At 41.8% G+C, this 23,909-nt stretch overlaps 1 protein-coding gene and 1 pseudogene across 1 annotated transcript in view; both read right to left on the bottom strand.

The window, feature by feature from the left end:
* Positions 1 to 305: 305 nt before the first annotated feature.
* On the bottom strand, positions 306 to 1,150 carry LOC102863714 (annotated as a pseudogene).
* An 80-nt stretch (positions 1,151 to 1,230) lies between these two features.
* LOC102871019 (tetratricopeptide repeat protein 23-like) overlaps positions 1,231 to 23,909 on the bottom strand; it is a 60,178-nt gene continuing 37,499 nt past the window's right edge. The window contains exons 6-9 of the mRNA XM_006896809.1: positions 21,289 to 21,466; positions 19,698 to 19,806; positions 5,830 to 5,957; positions 1,231 to 1,260 (exon numbers count right to left, since the gene is read on the bottom strand). Of these exons, the coding sequence (XP_006896871.1) occupies positions 1,231 to 1,260; positions 5,830 to 5,957; positions 19,698 to 19,806; positions 21,289 to 21,466 (445 nt within the window). The remainder of the gene's footprint in view (positions 1,261 to 5,829; positions 5,958 to 19,697; positions 19,807 to 21,288; positions 21,467 to 23,909) is intronic.

Raw genomic sequence — 23,909 nt, 5'->3', positions numbered from 1 at the left:
AGACACTTGGCAGTTAAACCACACAAAAAGAGGAAAAGACCCCCATCATACTGATCTTGATCAGGTATTTCCCTGTCCCTAATATGGCGTCTGTACACTGGTTCAAAGGGCAGCAGAGGCAACAGGCAGTTATTTCAGAGGACATCGGACAGTATGATCTGGAAGCACATGAAGGTGTCACCCCAGTGTCACGTACCACCCACCTTTCTCCAAGGTGGTCTCATAATTCTAGAATGGCAGGTCCAGCTGATGCAAAGTGGGGACAAACAACACAACATTTACTCTGTACAGACATCCTACTCAGACTATGCATTCACTGTGATTTTGAATGTAACCCGTCCTAAAAATTTGTCACGATCATCCTCGTTTTTCAGGTTGGATGCTCCCTCTATCTTGCAGTCAAATGTGGCTTCTTTCTTGGTAATGTTAAGAGGATCAAAGAATGCCTGGACGGCAACAATTGGCTGCAGATACCCTACATGTAATTTTTTCCCATAATATGGAAAATATTTTAAGTCTATATTTCCCGTGGAAGGGTATGTTGATACATGTACCATCTGCTCATTCTTTGACGTACATACTATCTTTGGTTCTCCTTTAGGCTTTAATCCAATTATTCGGTTCATTTTCCCAAGAACACAAGGGTTTCCTTTGGAATAGCCATAGTTAGGATCCATCAAGCCACTGCAGTCTTTACGTAAATCCAGAGGAAACCGACATGCAGAATAAACAGGGCCCTTTTGTTCAAAAGGTATTCCTTCAGGACACGCTGTGAGGTTCTTCTGTTCTTCTGGACTATATGACTTTAGCAAACGGTCAAGGTCTTTAATGTATCCTTCATAGGACTGTGCGTCAGACACACTGAATGAATATTCCAAGGTGCTCACTGGTTTTGGAAAAACCGTAAGTCCTGGACTGGGAATCTGGTCGCGCGGTATTTGGGAACTTCATCATTCAGTGTCTGGAGCATGATCCACATTGTGGATGCGAAGAGAGCAGCCAAGAAGCCATAGAAGACTAGGTAGAAGAGCAAGATCAAACCCCAACTCTTGGCGGTGCGCCCTAGGAACTGTCCGGTGTTGGGGTTATAGATGAAGAGCTTCCACTCGGCCAGGCTCTGGTTGAAGGACTTCTTGTCTTCCTTCGTCATGGTGTGTGTGCTGTGTCCCGGGAAGGTGCGCAGCGGCCGCGGGCGACGAGGCGGCGAGAAACACAGAGGCGCGTCCCGGCTCAGGCGACGCGCAGCCCGGCAGCGGACGGCTGAACGGCCGGAGAAACCACCGAGCTGCGGGGCACGCTACAGCGGACTAGGACTTACATCTTTTATTCATAGGGTCGCTATGAATTGTGTTCGACTTGATGGTACCTAACAACCAGAAGTGCAATGGTTTGAGCATTGTAAGTGTTGTATGTTTGAACCCACCACTAGCCACACTGAAGGACAAAGAGGCGTCAGTTGGCTTTGCAACAAGTGGTTGTTGTTGTTATTGTTGGGTGCCATCAAGTCGACTTTGGCTCCCGGTTACCCTGTGAAAAACAACCCTGGACCTTGTCATAACCTGAACCATCACCACAATCTTTGATATGCTCCAGCCCATCCGTATAGACACTGTGGCAATTGTTGAAGGTTTTCCTCTCGTTTGCTGACCTTACCCGGTATAATTTCTTTTGCCAAGGCTGGCCCTTCCTGACAGCATGCCCACAGTATGTCAGATGATGTCCCACCACCTTTGCTTCTAAGGACGCTGAGTGTACTTCAGCTAAGACATATTTGTTTGTTCTTGACAGTTCACGGTATATTCAATATTCTTCATCAATGACACAATTAAAAGGTATTGATTCTTTTTCAGTTTTTCTTATTCATTGTCCAACTTTGAGAAACATTAGAAGCAACTGAAAATACCATGACTTGGACAAGGCACTTGGCCTTTAAACGGATGTCCTTGATCTTTAGTACTTTGGAGAGGTCCTTACCAGATGCAACATATCTTTGAGTTTCTTTACTGTTGTACCATGGGTATTGATTGTAGATCCAAGTAAAATGAAATCTTTGACAACTTAAATACATTCTCCATCTGTTGTTGTTTGTTATGTGCCATTGAGCCACTTGTGACTCATAGCAACACAATGTACAACAGCTCTGAACCATGCTCTACCCTGAGTCAAACTATTGTCTCTGACACACCTACCTCCATTACCCTAGTCATTGAATCAATCCATCTCATTCAAGGTCTTCTTCTCATGCACTGTCCTTCCACCCTCCCAATGATGACGTCCCTCTCTAAGGACTGGTCCCTCCTTGTGACATGCCCAAAGTATATCAGATGGAGCGGCAGAATCCTTGCCTCCAAGGAGCAGCCTGGTTTCACCCTCTCCAGGTCAAACCTGTCTGTTCTCCTAGGAGTCCATGATATATTCCCTACTCCTCTCCAGCACCACAGCTCCAATGCATCAATCTCCTTCTACCATCTTTAGTCACTGTCCAACTTTTTGATGTATAGCAAGTTAATTGTGAAGACTATGCCTGTATCAGACTTACCTTAGTCTCCAAATTGGTCTTGTTGCCTTTCAGCACTCTGGAGAGGTCTCTGGCAGCAGACTTCCCCAGTGATATTAATCTTTTGATTTCCTGGCTGCTGGTACCAAGAGTGTTGATTGTGGAGCCAAGCAAACGGAAACTGTTGACAATCTCAGTCTCTTCAGCATCCATCATGATGCTGCCAGTCGGCCCAGTGGTGAGAATATTTGTTTTCTTGATGCTGATTCTCCATCTATCAAGATGCTATTCTATTCATCCAGTTGTTATGTACCATTGAGTCAGATCTGACCCATAGCTGATCCTCCAGTGAGTTTTCAGAGGCAGTAATTTCACAGGAAGAGATTACTCATTCTTCTCCTGAAGAGCAGCTGGTGGATTTGACCTGTGTGCTTTTGGGATTGCAGAGTAGTTTCTAACCAGCTCCCTTCCAATAGTAAGGATTTTTGTTTTCTTGATGTTTCTTCATAATTGAAGGCTTTAGTCTTTGATCTTCTGCAGTAAGTGCGTTAAGCCTTCAATTTCTGCAAGCAAAGTTCTATTATCTGCATAAGGCAGGTTGTTAATGAATCTTTCTCAAATCCTCATGTACCATTCTTCATATAACCCAATTTTTCAAATTACATGTTCAGCATACAAATTGACTAGACATTGAGAAAGCATACATGCCTTTGTGAAAGGATATAAGCATCACATACAAATTTATGAGAAATTTTAAACCATGCAGTGTTCTCTTTTCCATTCAGACAACTATTTCTTAGTGTATGTATAGGTTTCACATGAGCACAATTAAGTCTTCCAGGATTCCCATTCTTCTTAATGTTAGCTACATGTTATCCATATAGTCAAAGGCTTCTGCATAATCAATAAAACACATATGCGTATAGTTATATTATTATATATCCTTTTTTAAAATTTGTGTTAGGTTAAGCTTTTGCATAAAATAAAACAAAAAAAACAGTCAATGGATACATACTTAGCAAGACTTCTGATTTTCTGTTAGTTTTCTAGAACCCTTGAGATTCACATCAGGCTCAAACATTAAAAATCCATATGAAATGTGTTGAAAATTCAGCAAATCGTATTGACTGTCTACTCTGGACTATCACAGCTTCAGGCAGCACCAGGGGACACTGAAGTGAGGAAAACAGACAAAAATGTCTGCTCTCGGCGGATGCTTCTAGCACTTAAGGTGACTGGCCTGTCCATACACATGTGCATAGTTTCACATTGAAATGCTGAATCCCCACACCCTTTGAGTACATCTTCCGCCTGTTTGTAATGAGACTGGGAATAGTAACAAAAAAAGACTCTGGGAATAGATTGGATACCCTGCACCTGACAGAGCTCAGAGACAAGGAATGCTATCCTTGGGGTACATGTTCAAGTCTGCCACCGAGGATAAAGAACTATGACACAACAGCGACCCCAGGTGACAGAGTAGAACTGCTGGTTTTGTTGTTGAGAATGTATCCAACAAAAACACATCAGCTCAACAATAACTACCTCTATTGACACTGGTTACATTATTTATGTTGTACAACTTTGTAACTTTTTTCTTTCAGAGGTTGTTGCTATTTGGTGGCATTGAGTCCCCTGCTACTCATAGCGACCCTATGTACAACAGCCCTAAACCCTGCTCTATCCTGTGCCAATCTCACTGTCTCTGGCACACCCACCCCCATTACCCCAGTCACTGAATCAATCCACCTCATTGAGCATCTTTCTCTCTTGAGATGTCCCTCCACCCTCCCAAGCATGACGTCCCTCTCCCAGGACTGGTCCCTCCTTGAAACATGTCCCAGGCATGTCAGATGAAGCTTCAGAGTCCTTGTCTCTAAGGAGCAGCCTGGTTTAACTTTCTCCAGGACAAACCTGTTCATTTTCTTAGAAGTCCATGGTATATTCAATAGTCCTCTCCAGCGCCACAGTTCAAAGGCATAATTTTTCCTTCTATCATCCCTAGTCATTGTCCAGCTATCTGTTTCAGAGGAGACAACAAAATTTTGGCTAATGAAAAACTGAAGTCTCAAAACAGAGAAAGAGCACTGCAGGAGGAAAAAGTTCCAGCTAGAGCCAAAGGTAGAAGCTAACTTTGACTTAAATTATTAAACTTAAAGGACCAGAATCTATTTATGTGTATCATCTAGTTGAGGAATTTACCTCATATGTTAAGATTTAAAAATAAAAAGAGCAACAACATATATTGGTTTTGTTGTATATCAGAGTTTATTTTTGTGCATCTGAACAGATTATCCAAGGGGGGGTGGTGTGTGCTGGGCTCTATGAGGAGAAGTGTGGCATCAGGATTGGAGGTAGCTTCATCAACAGTCTGCGTTATGCAGATGATACAACCCTGCTTGCTGAAACTGAGGAGGACCTGAAGCGCTTGCTGCAGAAGGTCAGGGACTGCAGCCTTCTGTATGGATTGAGGCTCAACATCAAGAAAATAAAGATTCTCACTACTGGGCTGATTGGCAGCGTCATGATAGACAATGAAGAGACTCATATTGTTGACAGCTTCAGTTTGTTTGGCTCTACAATCAACACTCTTGGTACCAGTAGCCAGGAAATTAAAAGACTAATTGCATTGGAAAAGTCTGCTGTCAGAGACCTCTCCAAAGTACTGAAGAGCAATGATGTCAGTGTGGAGACTCAGGTGCACCTGATACAAGCCATGGTCTTTGCAATTACTTGCTATACATCAGAGAGCTGGACAATGACTAGGGAGGATAGAAAAAGAGTTGATGCCTTTGAGCTGTGGTGCTAGAGAAGAGTATTGAATATACCATGAACTGCTAGGAGAACAAACAAATTCATCCTGGAGAAGGTGAAGTCAGGCTGCTCCTTGGAGACAAGGATTCTGAAGCTTCGTCTGACATACTTTGGACATGTTGCAAGGTGGGATCAGTCCTTGGAGAGGGACATCATGCTTGGGAGGGTGGAGGGACAGACAGCACAGGAGAGGAAGATCCTTGATGAGATGGATTGATTCTGTCACTGAGGTAATAGGGTTAGGTGTGTCGGAGATAGTAAGATTGGCACAGGATATAGCAGGGTTTAGAGTTGTAGAACATAGGTTCACTATGAGACACAGGTGACTTGATGGCACATAACAAAAACAACAACATATACACATATAGAAATATTTAATAATATCCAAAGTTGCCCTATGTCCTGATCTTGCCTTTCCCGGGGACCCAAGCTACGGTCTCCTGAACTGTGAGATGGAAGTCTGTCCTGACCTCATGGTGAACCAGCAATTCCATGCACCCGTTAGCTGCCACCTTTACCTGTTTTTCTCCATTTAGGATCAGCCACTTGCAGAATTCCTCAATGGTTGTTAGTGTCTCTGAGTCCTCTGTACCCAGTGTGGCTTGGTAGGCGGTGATACTTTTTACAAAATACAGCTCCACCACATCTACAAAGAAGGGAATCATTAAGTCAAGCTACGAGCCTTTGCCAGGTGTCTAGCTACTTTGGTTCAATTCATTAGACATTTTCATGCTCGAAGTCAGTGCCTGCTTTCATTCCAGGCCTCACCTGTAGGTTTGGACTTCACAGTGACATCACACAACAGAGCACTACCTCATTCAGTTCTCTCTGTTGTAATCATCAAGTCAGAACCGACTCAGAGCTGACACTCTAGTGGGTTTTCAGAGGCAGTAAATTGCACAGGGAGAATGCTCATCTTTCTCCCATGAAGTGGATGCTGGAGTAGAACCACACACACTTTTCTTTATATTGTGTTATACAGATAACACAACCTTGCTTGTTGAAACTAAGGAGGACTTGGAGCGTTTGCTGCAGAAGGTCAAGGGCTGCAGCCTTTGATATAGATTACATCTCAGTATGAAGAAAACGTAGATCCTCACCACCAGGCCAATTGGCAGTATTATGATAGATGGAGAAAAGATAAAGATTGATAATGATTTCATCTTCCTTAGATCCACAATCAACACTCTTGGCACCAGCAGTCAGGAAATCAAAGACCAGTTACATTGAGATATCTATTTTCAGGGGCCCCCTCAGAATGGAAAAAGCAATGATGTCAGTTTAGAAACTAAGGTGGACTCGATTCAGGTCATCATCTATCTTCTCAATTGCTTGGTATGCATCTGAGACCTGGACAATGACTATGGAAGACAGACAAAGAATTGATGTCTTTGAGTTGTAGTGCTGGAAAAGAGTATTGGATATACTATGAACTGTCAAAAGAACATACAAGTCTGTCCTGGAGAGGATGAAATCAGGTTGGTCCTTGGGGGCAAGGATTTTGAAGCTCCATCTGACATACTTTGGGCATGTTGCCAGGAAGGACCAGTCCTTGGAGAACATCCTGCTTGGAAGGGTGGAGGATTAGTACAGGAGAGGAAGACCCTGGATGAGATGAATTGACACAATGAATGTAGTAATTCATGGTTCAAAGGGGTCCATTTTACCAGAGATGGTGAGGTTGGCTCAGGATAGAGTTGTCCCATAGGGTGCTATGAGTTGTAGTTGACTCAATGGTACATAACAACAAAAACAATGTGTTGGCAGAGCAATTCCTTATCACAAAGGCTCCCTTGTTGCTGTTATGTGCTGACAAGTTGACATCAGCTGTTGGGACCCACCCGCTGCTCCTGGACAGAAAGGTGTGCTAGTGTGCTTCTGTGAGGATCTACAACCTTGGAAACCCTACAGGGCAGTTTGAATCCCAGGTTTGAACAGGTTTGAATCCCAGCCTGAAGAAGTCTCAGTGGCTCCTGATTAAGCGCACTGTTGTTGAGGGAAAGGAACCCACTTGGAATCCACCCAACAGCTCTGCAGGATAAAGAACTGCAGTAAACAAGGGAGACAGAAGAAGAATCAACGCCTTTGAGTTGACTCATAGGGACCCTGTGAATGATGGCTCTAAACCCTCCCCTAGCCTGTGCCATCTTCACCATCTCCAACACGCCTGACTCCATTGTTGTTATCACTGTGTCAATCCACCTTGGCAAGAGTCTTCCTCTCCTGCACTGATCCTCTACTCTTTCCAAGCAGGACATCTCTCTTGAAGGACTGGTCCCTCCAGGCAGCATGCCCAAAGTATGTCAGATGGAGCTTCACAATCCTGGCCTCCAAGGAGCAGCCTAGTTTCACCCTCTCAAGGATAGGCCTATTTGTTCCCTTGACAGTTCATGGTACATTCAATACTCTTCTCCAGAGCCATAGCCAAAGCCATCGATTCTTCTCCTGTTGTTCTTAGTTACTACAGTTCTTAATCCCGGGTGGGGTCTGAGTGGGTTCCTTTCCATTTTTCAGGAGCCACTGAGGTTTGTGTGGCTTGGATTCAAACCCGTTGTTGCAGAACAGCCCTGTAGGGCTTCCAAGGTTGTAGATCTTTACAGAAGCAGACTAGCAGGACTCCTGTTTCCGCCAGGAGCAGCTGGTGTTTTCCAACTGCTGACACTTTGGTTAGCTGAAGTCTTAACCGCTGTGCCACCAGGGCTTTTCTACATTCCACAGAGACTGTCATTGATTCAACTGTGTCCCCAAAATGTGTTAAGCCAACTTTACTGGGCCATGATTCTCAGTGGTCTGGCAGCTGTGTAATTATATATAACAATGCAGTCATGTAATGATGTGATAGGCCACTTAGCAAGAAGAGGCTCGAGGGAGGGAAGCAACAACTATAATCTTGGCCAGCCCTGGAGGGATGGAAGAGGAGTATCCCTGTTGTGTGGTCTGTAACACCTTTTCCTCTTATAAGGACTTAAGGAGAGAAGAGTGAGAAGCAGTTGTTGTTGTTAGGTGCTGAGTATGACTCATAGTGATCCTCTGAATAGAATATCTGAACCCTTTCCTGTCCTGTGCCATCTTCATACTTCCTGACACGTTAAAGCCCATTGCACCAGTCACCGTGCCAATCCACCTGGTCAAGGGTCTTCCTCTCTGCTGACCCTCCACCCTTCCAAGCATCATGTCTTTCTTCAAAGAGTAGGCCCTCCTAGCAACATTCCGTAGAGAGGGAGACCTTCCAGCAGGTAAATTTACACCTCCCCCAACGTGCTCAAGTGTGTTGGAGACTGCGAGGATGACACAGGCTAGGATAGCGTTCACATCTGTTGTTCGTAGGATCACTATGGCTTATACTTGACTTGACGGCATGTAACAACAGTGGGTGGATAGTGCCCCCTCACTGCAGAATTAACTTACAGCTTTACTTGTTGAAAGTGAAGAGAACTTGAAGCACTTACTCATGAAGATCAAAGAATATAACCTTTAGTATAAAGAAAGCAAAGATCCTCACAACTGCATCAATAATGTGCATCATGATAAACCGAGAGAAGATTGAAGTTGGATTTCATGCCACTTAAATCTACAATTCACATCCATGAAGGCATCAGTCAAGAAGCTAAACAGTGTATTGCATTGAGGAAAGTTGTTGCAAAAGATCTCTTTAAAGTGTTACAAGGCAAAGATGCCACTGTGAAGATGAAGTGTGTGTGTGCCTGACCCAGGGTGTCTTCCATCTCCTCATATGCAAGGGAAAGCTGGACAATGAGTAGGAAGACTGGAGGAGAAGTGGATGCGTATGAATTTTGGTGCAGATGAAGGTGGTCATAGACTGCCAGAATAAGGAATAAATGTGTCTTGGAAGACATACAGCAAGTACGGTCCTTAGAAGTAAGAATGGAGAGACTTTATATTATGAATGTTATACATAGTATCTAGAATCCAGTCCCTGGAGAAAGACATCAAGCTTGTTAAGCAGAGAGTTATTAAAAACAGGAAGAAGAGACAGACAGTTGCAGTGGCGGCCACAATAAACTCAAGGCCAACCGTGATTCCAAGGACGGTGCATGACTGTATGTCTTCTGTTATACGTAGTGTTGCTGAGACAGCACCTATTAACAACAAATGGTTAATAATGTTAGCGCTGTCCCCCACATGCTTGTTGTTGTTGTTGTTGACTACCTTCGAGTTAATCATGACTCATAGAGACTCTATGAACAAAAGGACTGAAGCCCCTCTACAACTATCAACATTTATCAAAGTTCATAGAGTTTCTGGAAGCATGTTATTTAGGAAGTGGATGCTACTCCTGCTTCCAAACCTGTTATTGTTGTTATGTGCCATTGAGTTGCCTGTGATGTGTAGCGACCCTATGTGCAGCAGCTCTGAACCCTGCCCTGTCCTGAGCCAGTCTCACTAATTCTGACACACCAACCCTATTTACATTATCTTCTTGGGGGAAACTCAACTAAAATATTCTCCATATTTTCATTAGGATGTGTGCCTTGTCATTATTCTATTAGGATTTCTTCATATGTTTAAACTATACATTATTAGATTTAGATTTTGAAAAAATTTCCTCTTGTCTGTCACTTGTCTCTTCATTTTTTTAGTGCTGTCTTTTGAGGAAAATGTATTTATTTATTATGAATCCAGTTTCTAGTCTAAAAGTATTATATTTTAGGGCATTATTTTTATCATAGGAGTATGCAATGAGGGTTGCAGAGTGGATTATATTTGGGGGTAGGGGGTAGGGTTTGGGGAGGTGTGTGGGGGGATTGTGTACCAATGAGGGAGTTTTTCTTTTGCTTTTCAAGGAGAGGAGCAAATGAGGGGGGGGAGGGTTTGTGCGGGGAGAAGGGTGCAACAATGAATGAATGGAATCCCAAAATCTCTGTAGATGTTCACTGAAATGAAAAATAAACAACATAAATTAAAAAAAAATTCTCCTTTAAGGTTTGTGGTTTTGATGTATAAGTAAGAAATTTTCACCCACATTTCATAGAGGTGGGTTCTCTATTTTCTTCCTGAGATTTTCTCAATTTAACTCTTACATTCAGGGCAATGAGGCTTTTGTCTGCCCCTGGCTTGAAGCAATATGATGTAATCTTTTGAGACTAGTTTCTTTTTATTTAGGACAAAGCCTTTGAGATTTCTTCAAGCTGTTAAATGTGTCAGTAATTGGTTTCTTTTCATTACTAAGCATAGTTTTACTGTATGGATACACCACAGTGGTTTATTCACATGCAGCACAGTCCAGCTGTTTCCATTCTGAGAAATTATGTTTCATCTCACATACTTAGGGCATGTTGTTAGGAGAGGCTGTTCCTTGGAAAGGTGGAGGGTCAGCAAGAGAAGAAGATTCCCCCATGTACTAAGATTCTATGACTGACACTGTGAATTCAATGGCAGAGGAATTTAAATCTCATGTTTTTTCATTGCTTTGTTTGCACAAAGTATCTTTGTGGGTATAATTTTACAGGTGAACCTGTAAAGTAAGTAGGTCAAAGAGAACAATTCAGTGGTAGTTAGTGCATTAACAGTGTATACGAACATCACCTCTTGCCACTCAAAAAGTTGTCAACCCCCAAAATGACCCAATCCTAGTTGTGTAGTTGTTGTTGAGGAACATCAGGTTGAGTGTGAGTCACAGAAACCTTAGGAACATCCTGTCTCCAACTTCTTGACACAGTAGAGCCCATTGTGGCAGTCACCACATCAATCCACCTGGTCGAGGGTCTTCCTCTCCTTAGCCAATCCTCCACCCTTTCCAGCTTCATGTCCCTCTCCAAGGACTAGCCCCTTCTAGAAACATGCCAAAAGTATGTGAAGTGAAGCCTCATCATTCTTGTCCAAAGAGCACTCTGGCTGCACCTTTTCCAAGACATATCTGTTTGTTCTTTTGGCCATCAATGGGATATTCAGTGCTCTTCTCCTACCATAGCTCAAAGGCATTAATTCTTCTTCCACATTAATTGTCTAGCTCTCAGATACATAGCAAGTTATCAGAAAGACTGGCCAGAATCAGACATACCTTAGTCCTCAAACTGACATCATTGCTCCCTCAATAATTTGGAGACATTGCTAACTGCAGATTTTCCCAGTGCAGTGCTTCTCTTTATTTTTTTATTGCTGGTGCCAAGGGTGTTAATTGTGGATCCAAGCAAGATGAAGCTGTTGACAGTTCCAATCTCCTCTCTCTCCATCACGATGTTGCCTACTGGTCCAGTGGTAAGAATCTTTGTTTCCTTGATATCGAGATGCATGAAGGCTGCATTCCATGATCTTCTGCAGCAAGTGCTTCAAGTCTTCCTCAATTTCAGCAAGCAAAGTCATGCCACCTTGTGCATAGCATAGCTTATTGGTGAGTCTCCCTCCAATCCTGATGCCACATTCCTCTTCACTGAGTCCAGCTTCTCAAATAATTTGCTCAGCATACATATTACATAGGTATGGAGAGAAAGTACAACCCTGAGACAACTCTCTTCTCAATTTTAAACCATGCAGTACTCCCCTGCTCTTTTCACAAAACAGCGTCTTGGTCCAGGTATAGTTTCCACATGAACACAATTAAATGCTCTGAGATTCCCATCCTTTTCAATGTCAGCCACAACTTGTCATGATCCACACAGTCAAATGCCTTTGCATAGTGAATGAAGAACAAATACACATTCCTTTTGGTATTCTTTACTTTCAGCCAGGATTAATCTGACATCAGCAACGATATCCCTGGTGCCATGGCCTCTTCTAGACCCTGCTTGAACTTCTGGCAGTTCCCTATCTATGTACTGTTCTAATCCTCCCTCTCCAGCACTAGCAACCACCAGTTGACTCCCAGTCTCCTTTCTGAACATTGCAAATAAATCGATTCATAAGTGCTCTTTTGTTTGATTCCTTTCACTTAGCATAATGTTTTTGAGGTTTCCCTGTGTTGAAGCATGTCTCAGCACTGCATTCCTTTTTAATGATTAAACAATACTCCATTATAAGTGTATTCTACCATCTGTTACCTCTCTATATCCACTGATGGGCAACAGAGTTGTTTTCACCTTTTGGCTCTTGGTAAGGATACTAAAGAGTTTGAGCTCTGGCGGCCTAGTGGGTAAGGAGCTGTGTTACTAATCCAAAGACACATGGTTAGAATCCACCAGTTTCTCTGCAGTAGAAGGATGAGCAGTCTCCTCCCGTGTGATCTGCTGCATCTGAAAATCCACTGGATGGTCAGCTATGGGTCGGTTCCAACTCAAAGGTACACAACCACACTGCTGAACTTTAAGAATTCTTCATACACGTTCTTTTGCCAAATATGTGATCTGTAAATAGTTAGATCCATCATTCCATTAACTGTGTTTTTCCTGAGCATTTTTTTTATTTTGATGGAGTCGAAGTTATCCATCTTTTATTTCATAGATTATATATTTGGCATCGTATCTAAGAACTCTCCCAGAATTTTATGCTTTTTCTTCCAAAAATTTTGATTCATGATTCATTTTTAAGAATCATGTGATTATAGGTTAGGACTCTTTTTCCCCCCCACCCCAGGCCATGGTTTTTGCAATCACTTGTTCTGTGTCAGAGAATTGGACAATGACTAAGGAGGATAGAAGGAGAATTTATGCCTTTGAGCTGTGGTGCTGGAGAAGAGTATTGAATGTACCATGGACTGCTAGGAAAACAGATTCATCCTGGAGAGGGTGAAACAAGGCTACTCCTTGGAGGCAAGGATTCTGAGGCTTTGTCTGACATACTTTGGACATGTTGTGAGGAGAGACAGGTCCTTGGAGAGGGACATCATGCTTGGTAGGGTGGAGGGACAGCACAGGAGGGGAAGGTCCTCTATGAGGTAGATTGATTCAGTGACTGGGGTAATCAGGATGGGTGTGTCAGAGGCAGTGTGATTGGCACAGGACAGAGCAGAGTTTAGGGCTGTTGTACATAGGGTCACTATGAGTCACAAGCGACTCAATGGCACATAACAACAACAACAACAGGTATTCAATTGTTCCCATACCATTTGTTGAAAACAAGATTCATTCTTTAGCATTATGCTGAGTGAACTAACTCGGTCCCACGAGGGCAAATATTGTATAAAACCATTATTATAGAATGAATATGAGGATCCAAGATGGTGGAGGATGGGAGCAGAGGGATGAGGTTGTGGAGGGAATTAATCATGGGGTTGAACAATTTGGTGGGTGAGTGGGGTGAGGGAAATTGGAAGAATCTGGTGTGGAAAACAATGTTTTAGAATTTTGTAAATAAACTAGTATAATAAGTGAAAAAAAGACATTAAAAAAAAGAATCATTCCTTAATGAATTGCTTTTCTACCATAATAAAAAAATTGCTTGGGTGTATTTATATGAAATGGTAATTTGACAAGAGTGCGAAAATATCAAACAATATCATTAATATCATACACCAGCAAGATCCTACTGAAGATTATAAAAAAATAATTGGAACAGGACATCAACATAGAACTGCCAGATGGGCAGGCTGAGTTTAGAAGAGGCCATGGCACTAGAGACATACAGCCAACGTCAGATGGATCTTGGCTGAAAGCACAGAGTACCAGAGAAATGTTTACTTGTGTTTTATTGACTATGCAAAGGCATCTAACTGTGTGGATCACAACAAATTTTGGGTAATCTTGAGAAGAATGGGAATCCCAGAAAACCTACTTGTGCTTATGTGAAACCTGTACTTCGACCAGGAAGCAGTCGTCAGAACAGTGCAAGGAAACATTGCACAGTTCAAAATCAGAAAAGGCATATGTCAGGAATCCGCCCTATTTCTATACCTTTTCAATCTATTATGAGGAACAGATAATTTGGGAGGCTGGATTTTATGAGGAAGATGTGGCATCATGATTGGAGGAAAACTCATCAACAACCTGTACTGTGGGACAACCTTGCTTGCAGAATGAAACTGAGGAAGACCTGAAGCGCTTGCTGCAGAAGGTCAAGGACTGGAGCCTTAAATATGGATTGATGCTCAACACCAAGAAGACAAAGATCCTCACCACTGGGCCACTTGACAGCACCATGATAGATAGAGAAGATATTGAGGTTGTTATCAATTTCAGCTTGCTTGGCTTCTCAATAAACACTCTGCACCAGCAGTCAGGAAATCAAATGATGAATTACAGTGAGGAAAACCTGTTGTCAGGGACCTCTCCAGAGTACTGAGAAGCAATGATGTGAGTCTAGAGACAAAGGTGCACCTGATCCAGGCCATGGTCTTAGCAATTACTTGCTTTGCATCAGAGAGCTAGGCAATGACTAAGAATGACATTAGAACAATTAATGCCCTTGTGTTGTCATGCTGAGTAAGAGTCTTTAACATATCACGGACTGCCAAGAAAACATAAATGTCTGTCTCAGAGAAGGTGAAACCAAGTTTCTCCTTGGAAGCTGATTTTTGAAGCCCCATCTCACAAACTTTGGAAACAGGGCCAGGAGGGACTAGTCCTTTGGAGAAGGACATCATGCTTGGAAAGGTGGAAGGACAGTAGAGGAGAGGATGACCCAAGAGAACATGAATTGACACAATAACTAGGGTAATGGGGCTAGGTGTCTTAGAGACAGTGAGAATGGCTCAGGATAGAGCAGTGTTCAGAGCTATTGGACTTAGGGTGGATGTGATTCACAAGCAACTTGATGGCATATAACAACAACCTTTTAGGTTCTCTCCTCTGTCCCACTGATTCTACTCTCTGTAATATACTCTCTCACCAACACCACACTCTAAGTTTTCTTCACAGTAAATCTTAAAACCAGGAACTGTGCTTCCTTCAACTTTAGGATATATTTTTCAAAGTTGTTTCCTTTCTTTGCTTTTCTCTATAACTTTTAACATCAACTTATCAATAGGTCAAAAATTCTGCTGGAATTTTTATTGTAACTATATTAAATCCACAGATCGACATAAGAAGAACTTTACCATGTTGAATCTTCCAGCCAATGAATATAGTATGTCTCTTTGTTTATGTGGGCATTCCGTCTTTCCTCAGCATTTCATAGTATCCAGCGTGTACATCCTATACATATTTTTGGTTTTACCTTTATACCTAAGTGTGTCATTTAGGGGATGAGGGGCACCTTTTGCAAGTGATATTTTTTAAAAAATCTGTTTCCAGTTGCATGCTGCTAGTATGCAGAACTAGAACTGAGTTTTGTGCTGGCATTTTATTCTTAGATCTTTCTAAACTTAAATTCATTCATTTATTTTGGGAATTTTGTTGACTCCTTGGAATTTCTACAGAAACAATTAGTCATGTTGTCTGTAAATAAGCAAGACAAGACATCTCACTACCAAGTCATTTCCAACTCATAGGGATGCCATACAGCCCATTAGAACTGCCACACTGGGCTTCCAAGGCTGTAAATATTTTTTTTAAAAAATAAAATTTTAATTGTTATTTTAATGAACAGAGAAATTAGATTTCATTCATCCATTCATTGTTGCACATTTTAGACCCTTCCCCCTCCCCCAGTTTACTTTTTAAAAATATTCATTCATCTTAACAGGAACAGCTGCCTCATCCTGAGAAATACCTGGAGGGTTTGAATTGGTGATCTTCTGGTTAGTATCCCAACACTGGACTAACTGCATCATAGCTTTATTTATTTTCCAATTTGTTTTGTCTTTTCTTTCATTCTCTATTTCGAAGACTAAGGGGCACCAGATTCAGGCCATAATCTCTTCAATCACTTGCTATGCTTTTGAGAGTTGGACAATGAATAAAGATGACAGAAGAAGAATTAGTGCCTTTGAATTGTGATGTTGAAGAGGGCTGAGTATCCTATGAATTGCCAAAAGAACAAACAGATATGTCGTGAGGAAAGTGCAGCCCAAGTGTTCCTTGGAGGCAAAGATGGAGAAGCTTCACCCCTTATACTCTGGACTTGTAGCTAGGAGAGGCTGTTTCTTGGAAATGGACATACAGCTTGGAAGGATGGAGGATCAGTGAAAGACAGGAAGATCTGTAATTAAATGGATTGACACAGTGACTGCAGCCATGGGCTTAAGTGTGTCAGAGACAAGGAAAACGGCACAGGATAGGGGAACTATGAGTTGTACTCGACTCAAAAGCACCTAACAACAACAACAACAACAATGCATTTTGTTAAGGATTTTTGTGTCTCTCTTCATGAAGGGTATCAGTCTGAAGTTTTCCTGCAAAATTGCTATTTGTTATTGCTACCATGTTAAAGCTGTTTCATAAGAAAAAGTGGGAAATGCTCCTTCCATTTCTATTTCCTGAGAAGATAGTGTAGAACTGATGTTATTGTTTCTTTACATGCTTGACATTTGAGTCTAGAGGCTTTTTTAAAAAAAGTCAATTACTTACTAATTTTGTTCATAGTTACAGGTTATTATTAATTTTAGAGGAATGATTACCTTACCTTTTAATTTTATTTGCAGTATTTTTTGGCAACTACAAGTTTTAGTAAGGAAAGAATAAGGCCCCAGGAATTGCTGGGATACCAGCTGACATGTTTAAAATGACAGATGCAGCCTTGGACATGCTCACAAATCCTGGCATACCAGGAAATATGAAGGACAGCTATCTGGTTGACTGACTGGAAGAGATCCATATTTGTTCTCATTCATAACAGAGGTGATCCAACAGAATGTGGACATTATCAAATAATATCATTGATATCACATGCAAGCAAAATACTTCTGAAGATTATTCAAAAATGACTAGGACAGTACATAGATAGGGAACTGCCAGAAGTTTAAGCTGGCTTTAGAAGAGGCTTTGGCATCAGGGATATTATTGTTGATATCATAGGGATTCTGGCTGAAAGCAAAGAATACCAGAAGAATATCTGCTTGTATTTTATTGGCTATGCAAAGTCATTTGACTATGTGAATTATAACAAATTATGGATAACATTGAGAAGAATGCAAGTCCCAGAACACTTAGTTGTGCTCATGTGAAACTTATATGTAGACCAAGATACTGTTGTATGAAAAGAGCAAAGGAACACTGCATGGTTTAAAATTAGGAAAGGTGTGCATAAGAGTTGTATCCTTTCTCCACATGTATTCAATCTGTATGCTGATTCAATTATATTACTTGAGAAGCTGGGCCCTATGAAGAAGAAGGTGACATTAGACTGGAGAAAAACTCAACAACCTTTGATATGCAGATGGCACAACCGTGCTTGCTAAAAGTGAGGATGACTTGCTGTAGAAGATCAAAGACTACAGCCTTCAATATGAATTGCATCTCGACATCAAGAAGACAAAAATTCTTACCACTATACCTATAGTCGACATCATGATAGATGGAGAATAGATTGAAATTGTCAGTGACTTCATCTTACTTGGGTCCACAATCAATACACTTGGTACCAGCAGTCAGGTGATTGGGAGACATACTGCACTGGGAAAGTCTGCAGTCAAGGACCTCTTCAAATTCTTGAGAAGCAATGATGATCGTTGAGGACAAGGTTATGCCTGATTCAGGCCATGGTCTTTTCAATAACTTGCTTTGCATCTGAAAGTTGGACAGTGAATAAGGATGACAGAAGAATAATTGATGCCTTTGAGCTGTGATGATGGAAAAGAGTGAATATCCCACGGACTGTCAAAAGAATGAACAAGATATGTCTTGGAGAAGGTGTGGCCAGGGTGTTCCTTGGCGGCAATGATGATAAAACTTCACCTCACATACTTTGGGCTTGTTGTTAGGAGAGGCTACTCATTGGAGAGAGACATCATGCTTGGGAAGATAGAGGGGTGGCGACAGAGAGGAAGACCCTTAATAAAGTGGATTGTGAAGATGGCACTGGATAGGAAAGGGTTCAGATCTGTTGTTTACAGAGTTGTTATGATCGTATTCAACAGCAACTAAGAACACCACCACCACCACACAATTTAGATCTCTAATGTTATTAAATATCTGATTTTCTTTTATGGTATGTCTTTGATATGCTCTGAGATTTTTTTTCCCCTCCCAATTTTTAATTTTAGTACTTTTTATTTCAATACTTTATTTTCTTCTGGTTAATTTATGCTTTCATTTTTGATGGCTAAAATTTTAACCTGTCTGCAATTTAATTTAGTAAAAGCCATGCAGTGAAGACATATATTTTCTTTAAAATTAAAAATTAGTAAATAAAAAGAAAATGGCCTTGGAATTTCCCAACTCTAGGCATATGCTTTTTTAACTTAAAAAAACTGAAAAAATACATTTTGTATGTTTGCAAAAAATTAAGCTTTTTAGAACTACAAAGATTATAAAAAACAACATAAACTCCAATATATACATATACATATAAACATATATGCAGCACATATACTGTGAACATATACAAGGAAATTGTTAAAAGGAGAAAGATATTTAGCTGGAAAATAAAATCAGGAGCTCATCAATGAACTTTTTATGCTGTATAATGTAGGTCTATTTCTGAAAAATTAAAATAGCAAAATAATTTCTGTACATTTACAAAATGTTTATTAAATGACATGAGAAATATAAGAATGGGGAAAAGTCGAATGTAAAATCTACAATATACACAAACACACACACACACACACACTCATAAATGTCTAGAACACAATGTATACCAAAATGGATTCATTTTAGAATTAGAGAAATGAAACAGTTAAAAGATGTTCAAGCTGCATTCTTGCCAAGCCCCACATTCCCCTGGCTGTTCACTGCACCTGGAGTGCCCCCTTAGCTCTTCCGTCAGGGGAATAAAGGATATTGTCTGTCCTCACTGGTCCATCTATCTGTCTCTCCTAAAACCATCCACTTTGCTAAAGACTAACCTTGCTGGACAAAAGACCACTGCTGAGGGCAGACTACCACATGGCTTTCCTCTGTTGTTAGGTGCTGAGTCAGAAAGGACTCAAAGCTGACCCTCCATTGGGTTTTCAGAGGCTCTAAATCACTAGGAGAAGACTGCCCATCATTCTACTATGCAGCAGAGACCTTATCCAGTAGGCCACCAGGGCTCCTTGGCTTTCCTCTAGAACCCCTACTCCTCCACTTCCGAATATGACTTAAGAAAAAGTCCAGCTACTAAGAACATGCTCTTCTGTAAGCCCGAGGCAAAGCAGGAGAGCTGGGGAGTGGAGGTGCCCAGGCTTTTCTGTTTTATCTTTGGATTTCCTCATTGATATTCACAATGGATATGAGCTCTTTATGCAGGTGAACTGGATTGAGATTCTATGGAAATAAGATCATCATATTGGTTTTGATACTCTAACCAACTTGGGGGATATCAAGTCTAAATTCATGCATGCCTGACTTGGTACAGAATCATAGCCAGGGGGATGTATCCCACACAACATGAGCAGTGAACTATGACCTGGCCATGTTTCTAGACAGGCCATTGGCTAATTCCCGGTGACTCCCAGGTCCCCTCTGCTACCTACCTCTGTTCTGGACCTCTCCGGACAGGGCGTAGGCTTTGGCTAGCAACGCACATGCCTCTGCAGTTCTGGGGCTGACTTCAGTGAAAACAGTCACACAGATGGCATAGGCCTGGAGCAAAGAAGATCATGACAAGGTAAGTGCCCGAGTGGCAGTGTTTGACTGTGGACATTCCAGTGGTTCTCACAGAACCGTCATTTGACTTGGAGCCAATACATAGCAAATCATGGAGTTAGATGGTAGGAAGAAAGTTCCCTGCCAACCCCAAATACTTAGTCCAGGCCTATGTCTTACTAAGGCCTGACCATATTCTGATAAGACGACTATTTCGGGAGATCCTGAGAAAGCCCTAGGCCTACTCACATCTTGACAGGACCCCTGTCCCCAACTTCCCAAGCAAACTACCATGCCCTCTCAATCTCCTTCACAGGCCCTATAAAAGGAAGCGACTTCCGTCTGCCTGAACATCATTCTAACCTCCTCTGCTCACAGTCACCTGGCATCCCTCTCAGGTCTACTTAATAAAGGCCTGGTCCCACTCAAGGCTACTTGATAAAGGTCTTCCTTTCCCTCTCCCTCTCCCTCGCCTTTCTCTCTCTCTCTCTCAACTTTTTCTATCTAACACATCAGAGTCTTGGTAAGTTGGAGAATTGCTGCCTTAGCAGGATCATTTCCTAACATTTCTGTTAAATATGACATTTGCACAATGAAAGAATTAAAATAAATTTTTCTATAAACTTTTGTTAAAATAAAATAATAATTTTCTTAAAAACCAAAAAAGTATATATTTTTAAAAGTTTTGTACATGTACTCTGTGTTTTAAACAATCTAACATTTCTCTTAAATGTTACATTCACCAGCAGGGATTGTAAGAGTATCTTTGAGCTCTTATATCCAGGCTCTTGCCACCATACACATGGCTGTTGGACCACATTGCACCATTTCTGTGGTTCAGGAAATCCAGTACTTTCTTTCTTTTTTTTTTTTTTTGTGTGTGTGGTGTTGTTTTTCAAATCTCTGTAAGATACTTAAAGCCACAGAGCAGAATTCTTGTTTAGAGGAGAGAAAAGGTGAGTTAGCAGCTCAAGGGTGGTTTCAAGCACACAATTCAATGTTTTTCATAGGACAGTGTCAACATTCCTTCCTATGCTTTGTTTTACTTCTGGACATTTGCCAACTTGGCTACTTCCAAGTGAAATACCCTTTTGTTATTTTAACCCTAGACTCAAAAATGCAACCAGATAGGCAAAATTAAAGGATAAATTACAACATAATACCAAAATAACATTTTTTCCCATATAAAAAAAACCTCTTTGTGTTTGCTAAAGGCTTAACCTCAGATGCCCTTAGTGCCCTTTCCCTGGGGATGGACTCCTGTGGCTTCCTCTGTCTCACTCTGATGGAGACGAGGTGGGGCTGGAGGGGAAGTTCTTCCACCACATCAGGCCACACAGCTCACACACCCGCCCTACCTCAAGCGTTCTCTGCCAAGGCCATGTATGGTGGAGGAAGGGCTCTTGTGTGGGCCTGGTGGGACCCTGGATGAAAATGGGATTAAGCCCCTCCCCTCCCCTGGCCCAGCAGCCCAAGAACCTGCTGCAGGTACTGGATGGCTTTCTCGTGGTTCCTCCTCAGCTGCTCAATCTGAGAAATTTCCTCGTAGAGACTGATGAGATCAGATGCCTTCTCACCCTTGGTGGCAATGACATTGGTAATCGCCTTTTCGAAGTATGCCAGAGCTAGGGTCAGCCTGTGAGTGACCAAGGAGGCTCTAGAAGAAAGTAAATGAAGGTGGTAAGTCACAGAGGAGCCACTTATTTTGCAGACACCAAAGTTCTGAGAGCAAATCATTTGGCCTCTGTGGGCCACTCAGCTTCTAATCCAGCCCTGTGGTAGATCATGAACATCTGTTAACCTACATCTTACACATCTGGTTCCACCAACTGCCATTCATTCCACTCATTACCAAATGGTGTGATCCTCTGGATTTGTAACAATGTGAATATGGTATTTGCTTTATTGTGATGACTTCAAAGCAAATCTGTAGTATCTCCATGGTAGGCTTGTATGGTAGTTACATTTAACAGCAGTGCAACACTAGGATAGTGCCTGGACAAAGCAGGTACTCCCGAAAGTAAATAAAAGGAGCGCTAGCATTAATCAAGGTGCCCTGGAGGTGGTTGTGGTGTTAGGTGCCGTCAAGTCAAGTACTGCTCATAGCAACCCTATAAACAATAGGTCTGACTCCCAGCCTGTCTTGCGCCATCACAGTCTCTGACACTCACGGGCCCATTGCTGCAGACACTGACCAATCCACCTAGTTGAAGGCTGTCTTCTCTTTTGCTGATCCTCCACCTTTCCAAACATGATGTCCCTTTCTGGGAAAAGCCTCTCCTAATGACATGCCCAAGGTATGTGAGACGAAGCTTTGCCATCCTTGCCTCTAAAGAACACTCTGGCTGCACTTTCCCAAGACATACTTGTTTGTTCTTTTGGCTGTCCCTGGGATATTCTGTACTCTCCTCCAACACCACACTTCAAAGGCATACATTTGTCTTCTGTCATTCTTATTCACTGTCCAGTTCTCAGATGCAGAGCAAGTGATTGAAAAGACCATGGCTTGAATAACACATACCTTGGCCTTTAAACTGACATCATTGCTCTTGGACTTTTCTTGATAGAAGACTTTGCCAGTATAATACATCTCCTGATCTCCTGACTGCAGGTACCAAAGGTACTGATTGTAGATCCAAGTAAGATGAAATTGTTGACAATCTGTTGTTCAATCTTTTCTCCACGTATCGTGATGCTTATTGGTCCAATGGTGAGGACTTTTGTCTTCTTGAAGTTGAGATGCAATCCATGTTGAAGGTTGTAGTTCTTTATGCAGTAGAGTTTCAGGTCCTCCTTATTTTCAGGAAGCAAGGCTGTGTAATCTGCCTAATTCATGTTGTTGATGAGACTCCCTTCAATCTTGATGCCCCAATCTTCTTCATAGAGTTAGCTTCTCAAATAATTTGCTCAGCATACAAATTAAATAGGTATGTGCATGGCATATCAGCTGGCTAACCGAAAGGCTGGCAATTAGAATTCACCAGTAAATTCACAGAACAAAGATGGCCAGGCTCCTACTGTACAGGCTTCTCCCCTAACCTGATGGAGGGTTGCTAAAAGTGAGAAACAGCTCCGTGGCAGTGGTTAACATTTAGTGCGATGAAGGCACTAAGGTACCACCCACACAAGCAAAGGGCTCTGCCCTTACCCCCATGGCAGCAGCCTCTGATTTATGGATGGATAAGGTCAGGCAATATTTGATTTAGTGCTGGGCATTCTGACCCTCCGCATTATCCCCAACCTGACCTCCAGAGTCACAGTTGTTCTAAGGAGACAGACACACACATCTCATTTTACCTACCACTCTGTCATCTGCTCTACTGTGCCAAATATGTACAGTTTTGGAAATAGACTGGCTTCAAGGTTGCAAAAATATTTGAAATACCTAGAGTTAAGCAAAATTTTATTATTCTTTCCCCCCTCTGGCAATCTGATTGGCCAGCTCTCATTCCTACATATTTTGATTCTCAGAGGATCCCTAACTCAACTGTAAAACAGTTATGTCTCATCCTGGCTTGAAGGACCATCATGAACTTTGCTTCCATGTGGAGCAGAACTTTTCTGTGACTAAACTATATGTGTAGAAACTGTCAAATTGGCATATGTTTTGTTGTATATATATTCTCAACAACTACAAGACATTAGCAAAATCAATGAACTCTGCATAGCTTTCATGGGCGGCCAATAAAACTGTCTTTAAGTGTTCCTTCCTTATCTGTTAAGGTGCCACAGTGAATGACAAAGGTAGATGGCAGAAGAGGGGGGAAAGTAGTAATATTGTAGTTCTAGAGAACAAGTGAGAGGCAGGAGGAGGAAAAAGTGTGGCCTGAGTTCAGATCCCAGATCCAGCCATTATATGTCATCTTGGACAGGTTCAAGTTCAATTTCAACTTCTGTTTCCTTGCTGACTCTAATGAGATAATAACTTTGTCCTTAGAAAAAGACATCCCATCAACAAACGAATGGATAGAGCAGCTGTGGTATATTCGCACAATGGAATACTAGGCTGCATTGAAAAACAAGGAACTCATGTAATATTATTCAAAATGGTTGACTCTGGAGAACATTATGCTGAGTGAAATATCCCAGTCACAAAAGGA

This window comes from Elephantulus edwardii, unplaced genomic scaffold (genome assembly GCF_000299155.1).
Source record: "Elephantulus edwardii isolate Elephantulus edwardi_28Jun2011 unplaced genomic scaffold, EleEdw1.0 scaffold00191, whole genome shotgun sequence".
Classification (NCBI taxonomy): Eukaryota; Metazoa; Chordata; class Mammalia; order Macroscelidea; family Macroscelididae; genus Elephantulus; species Elephantulus edwardii.
This window is presented reverse-complemented; position numbering and strand designations above follow the sequence as displayed.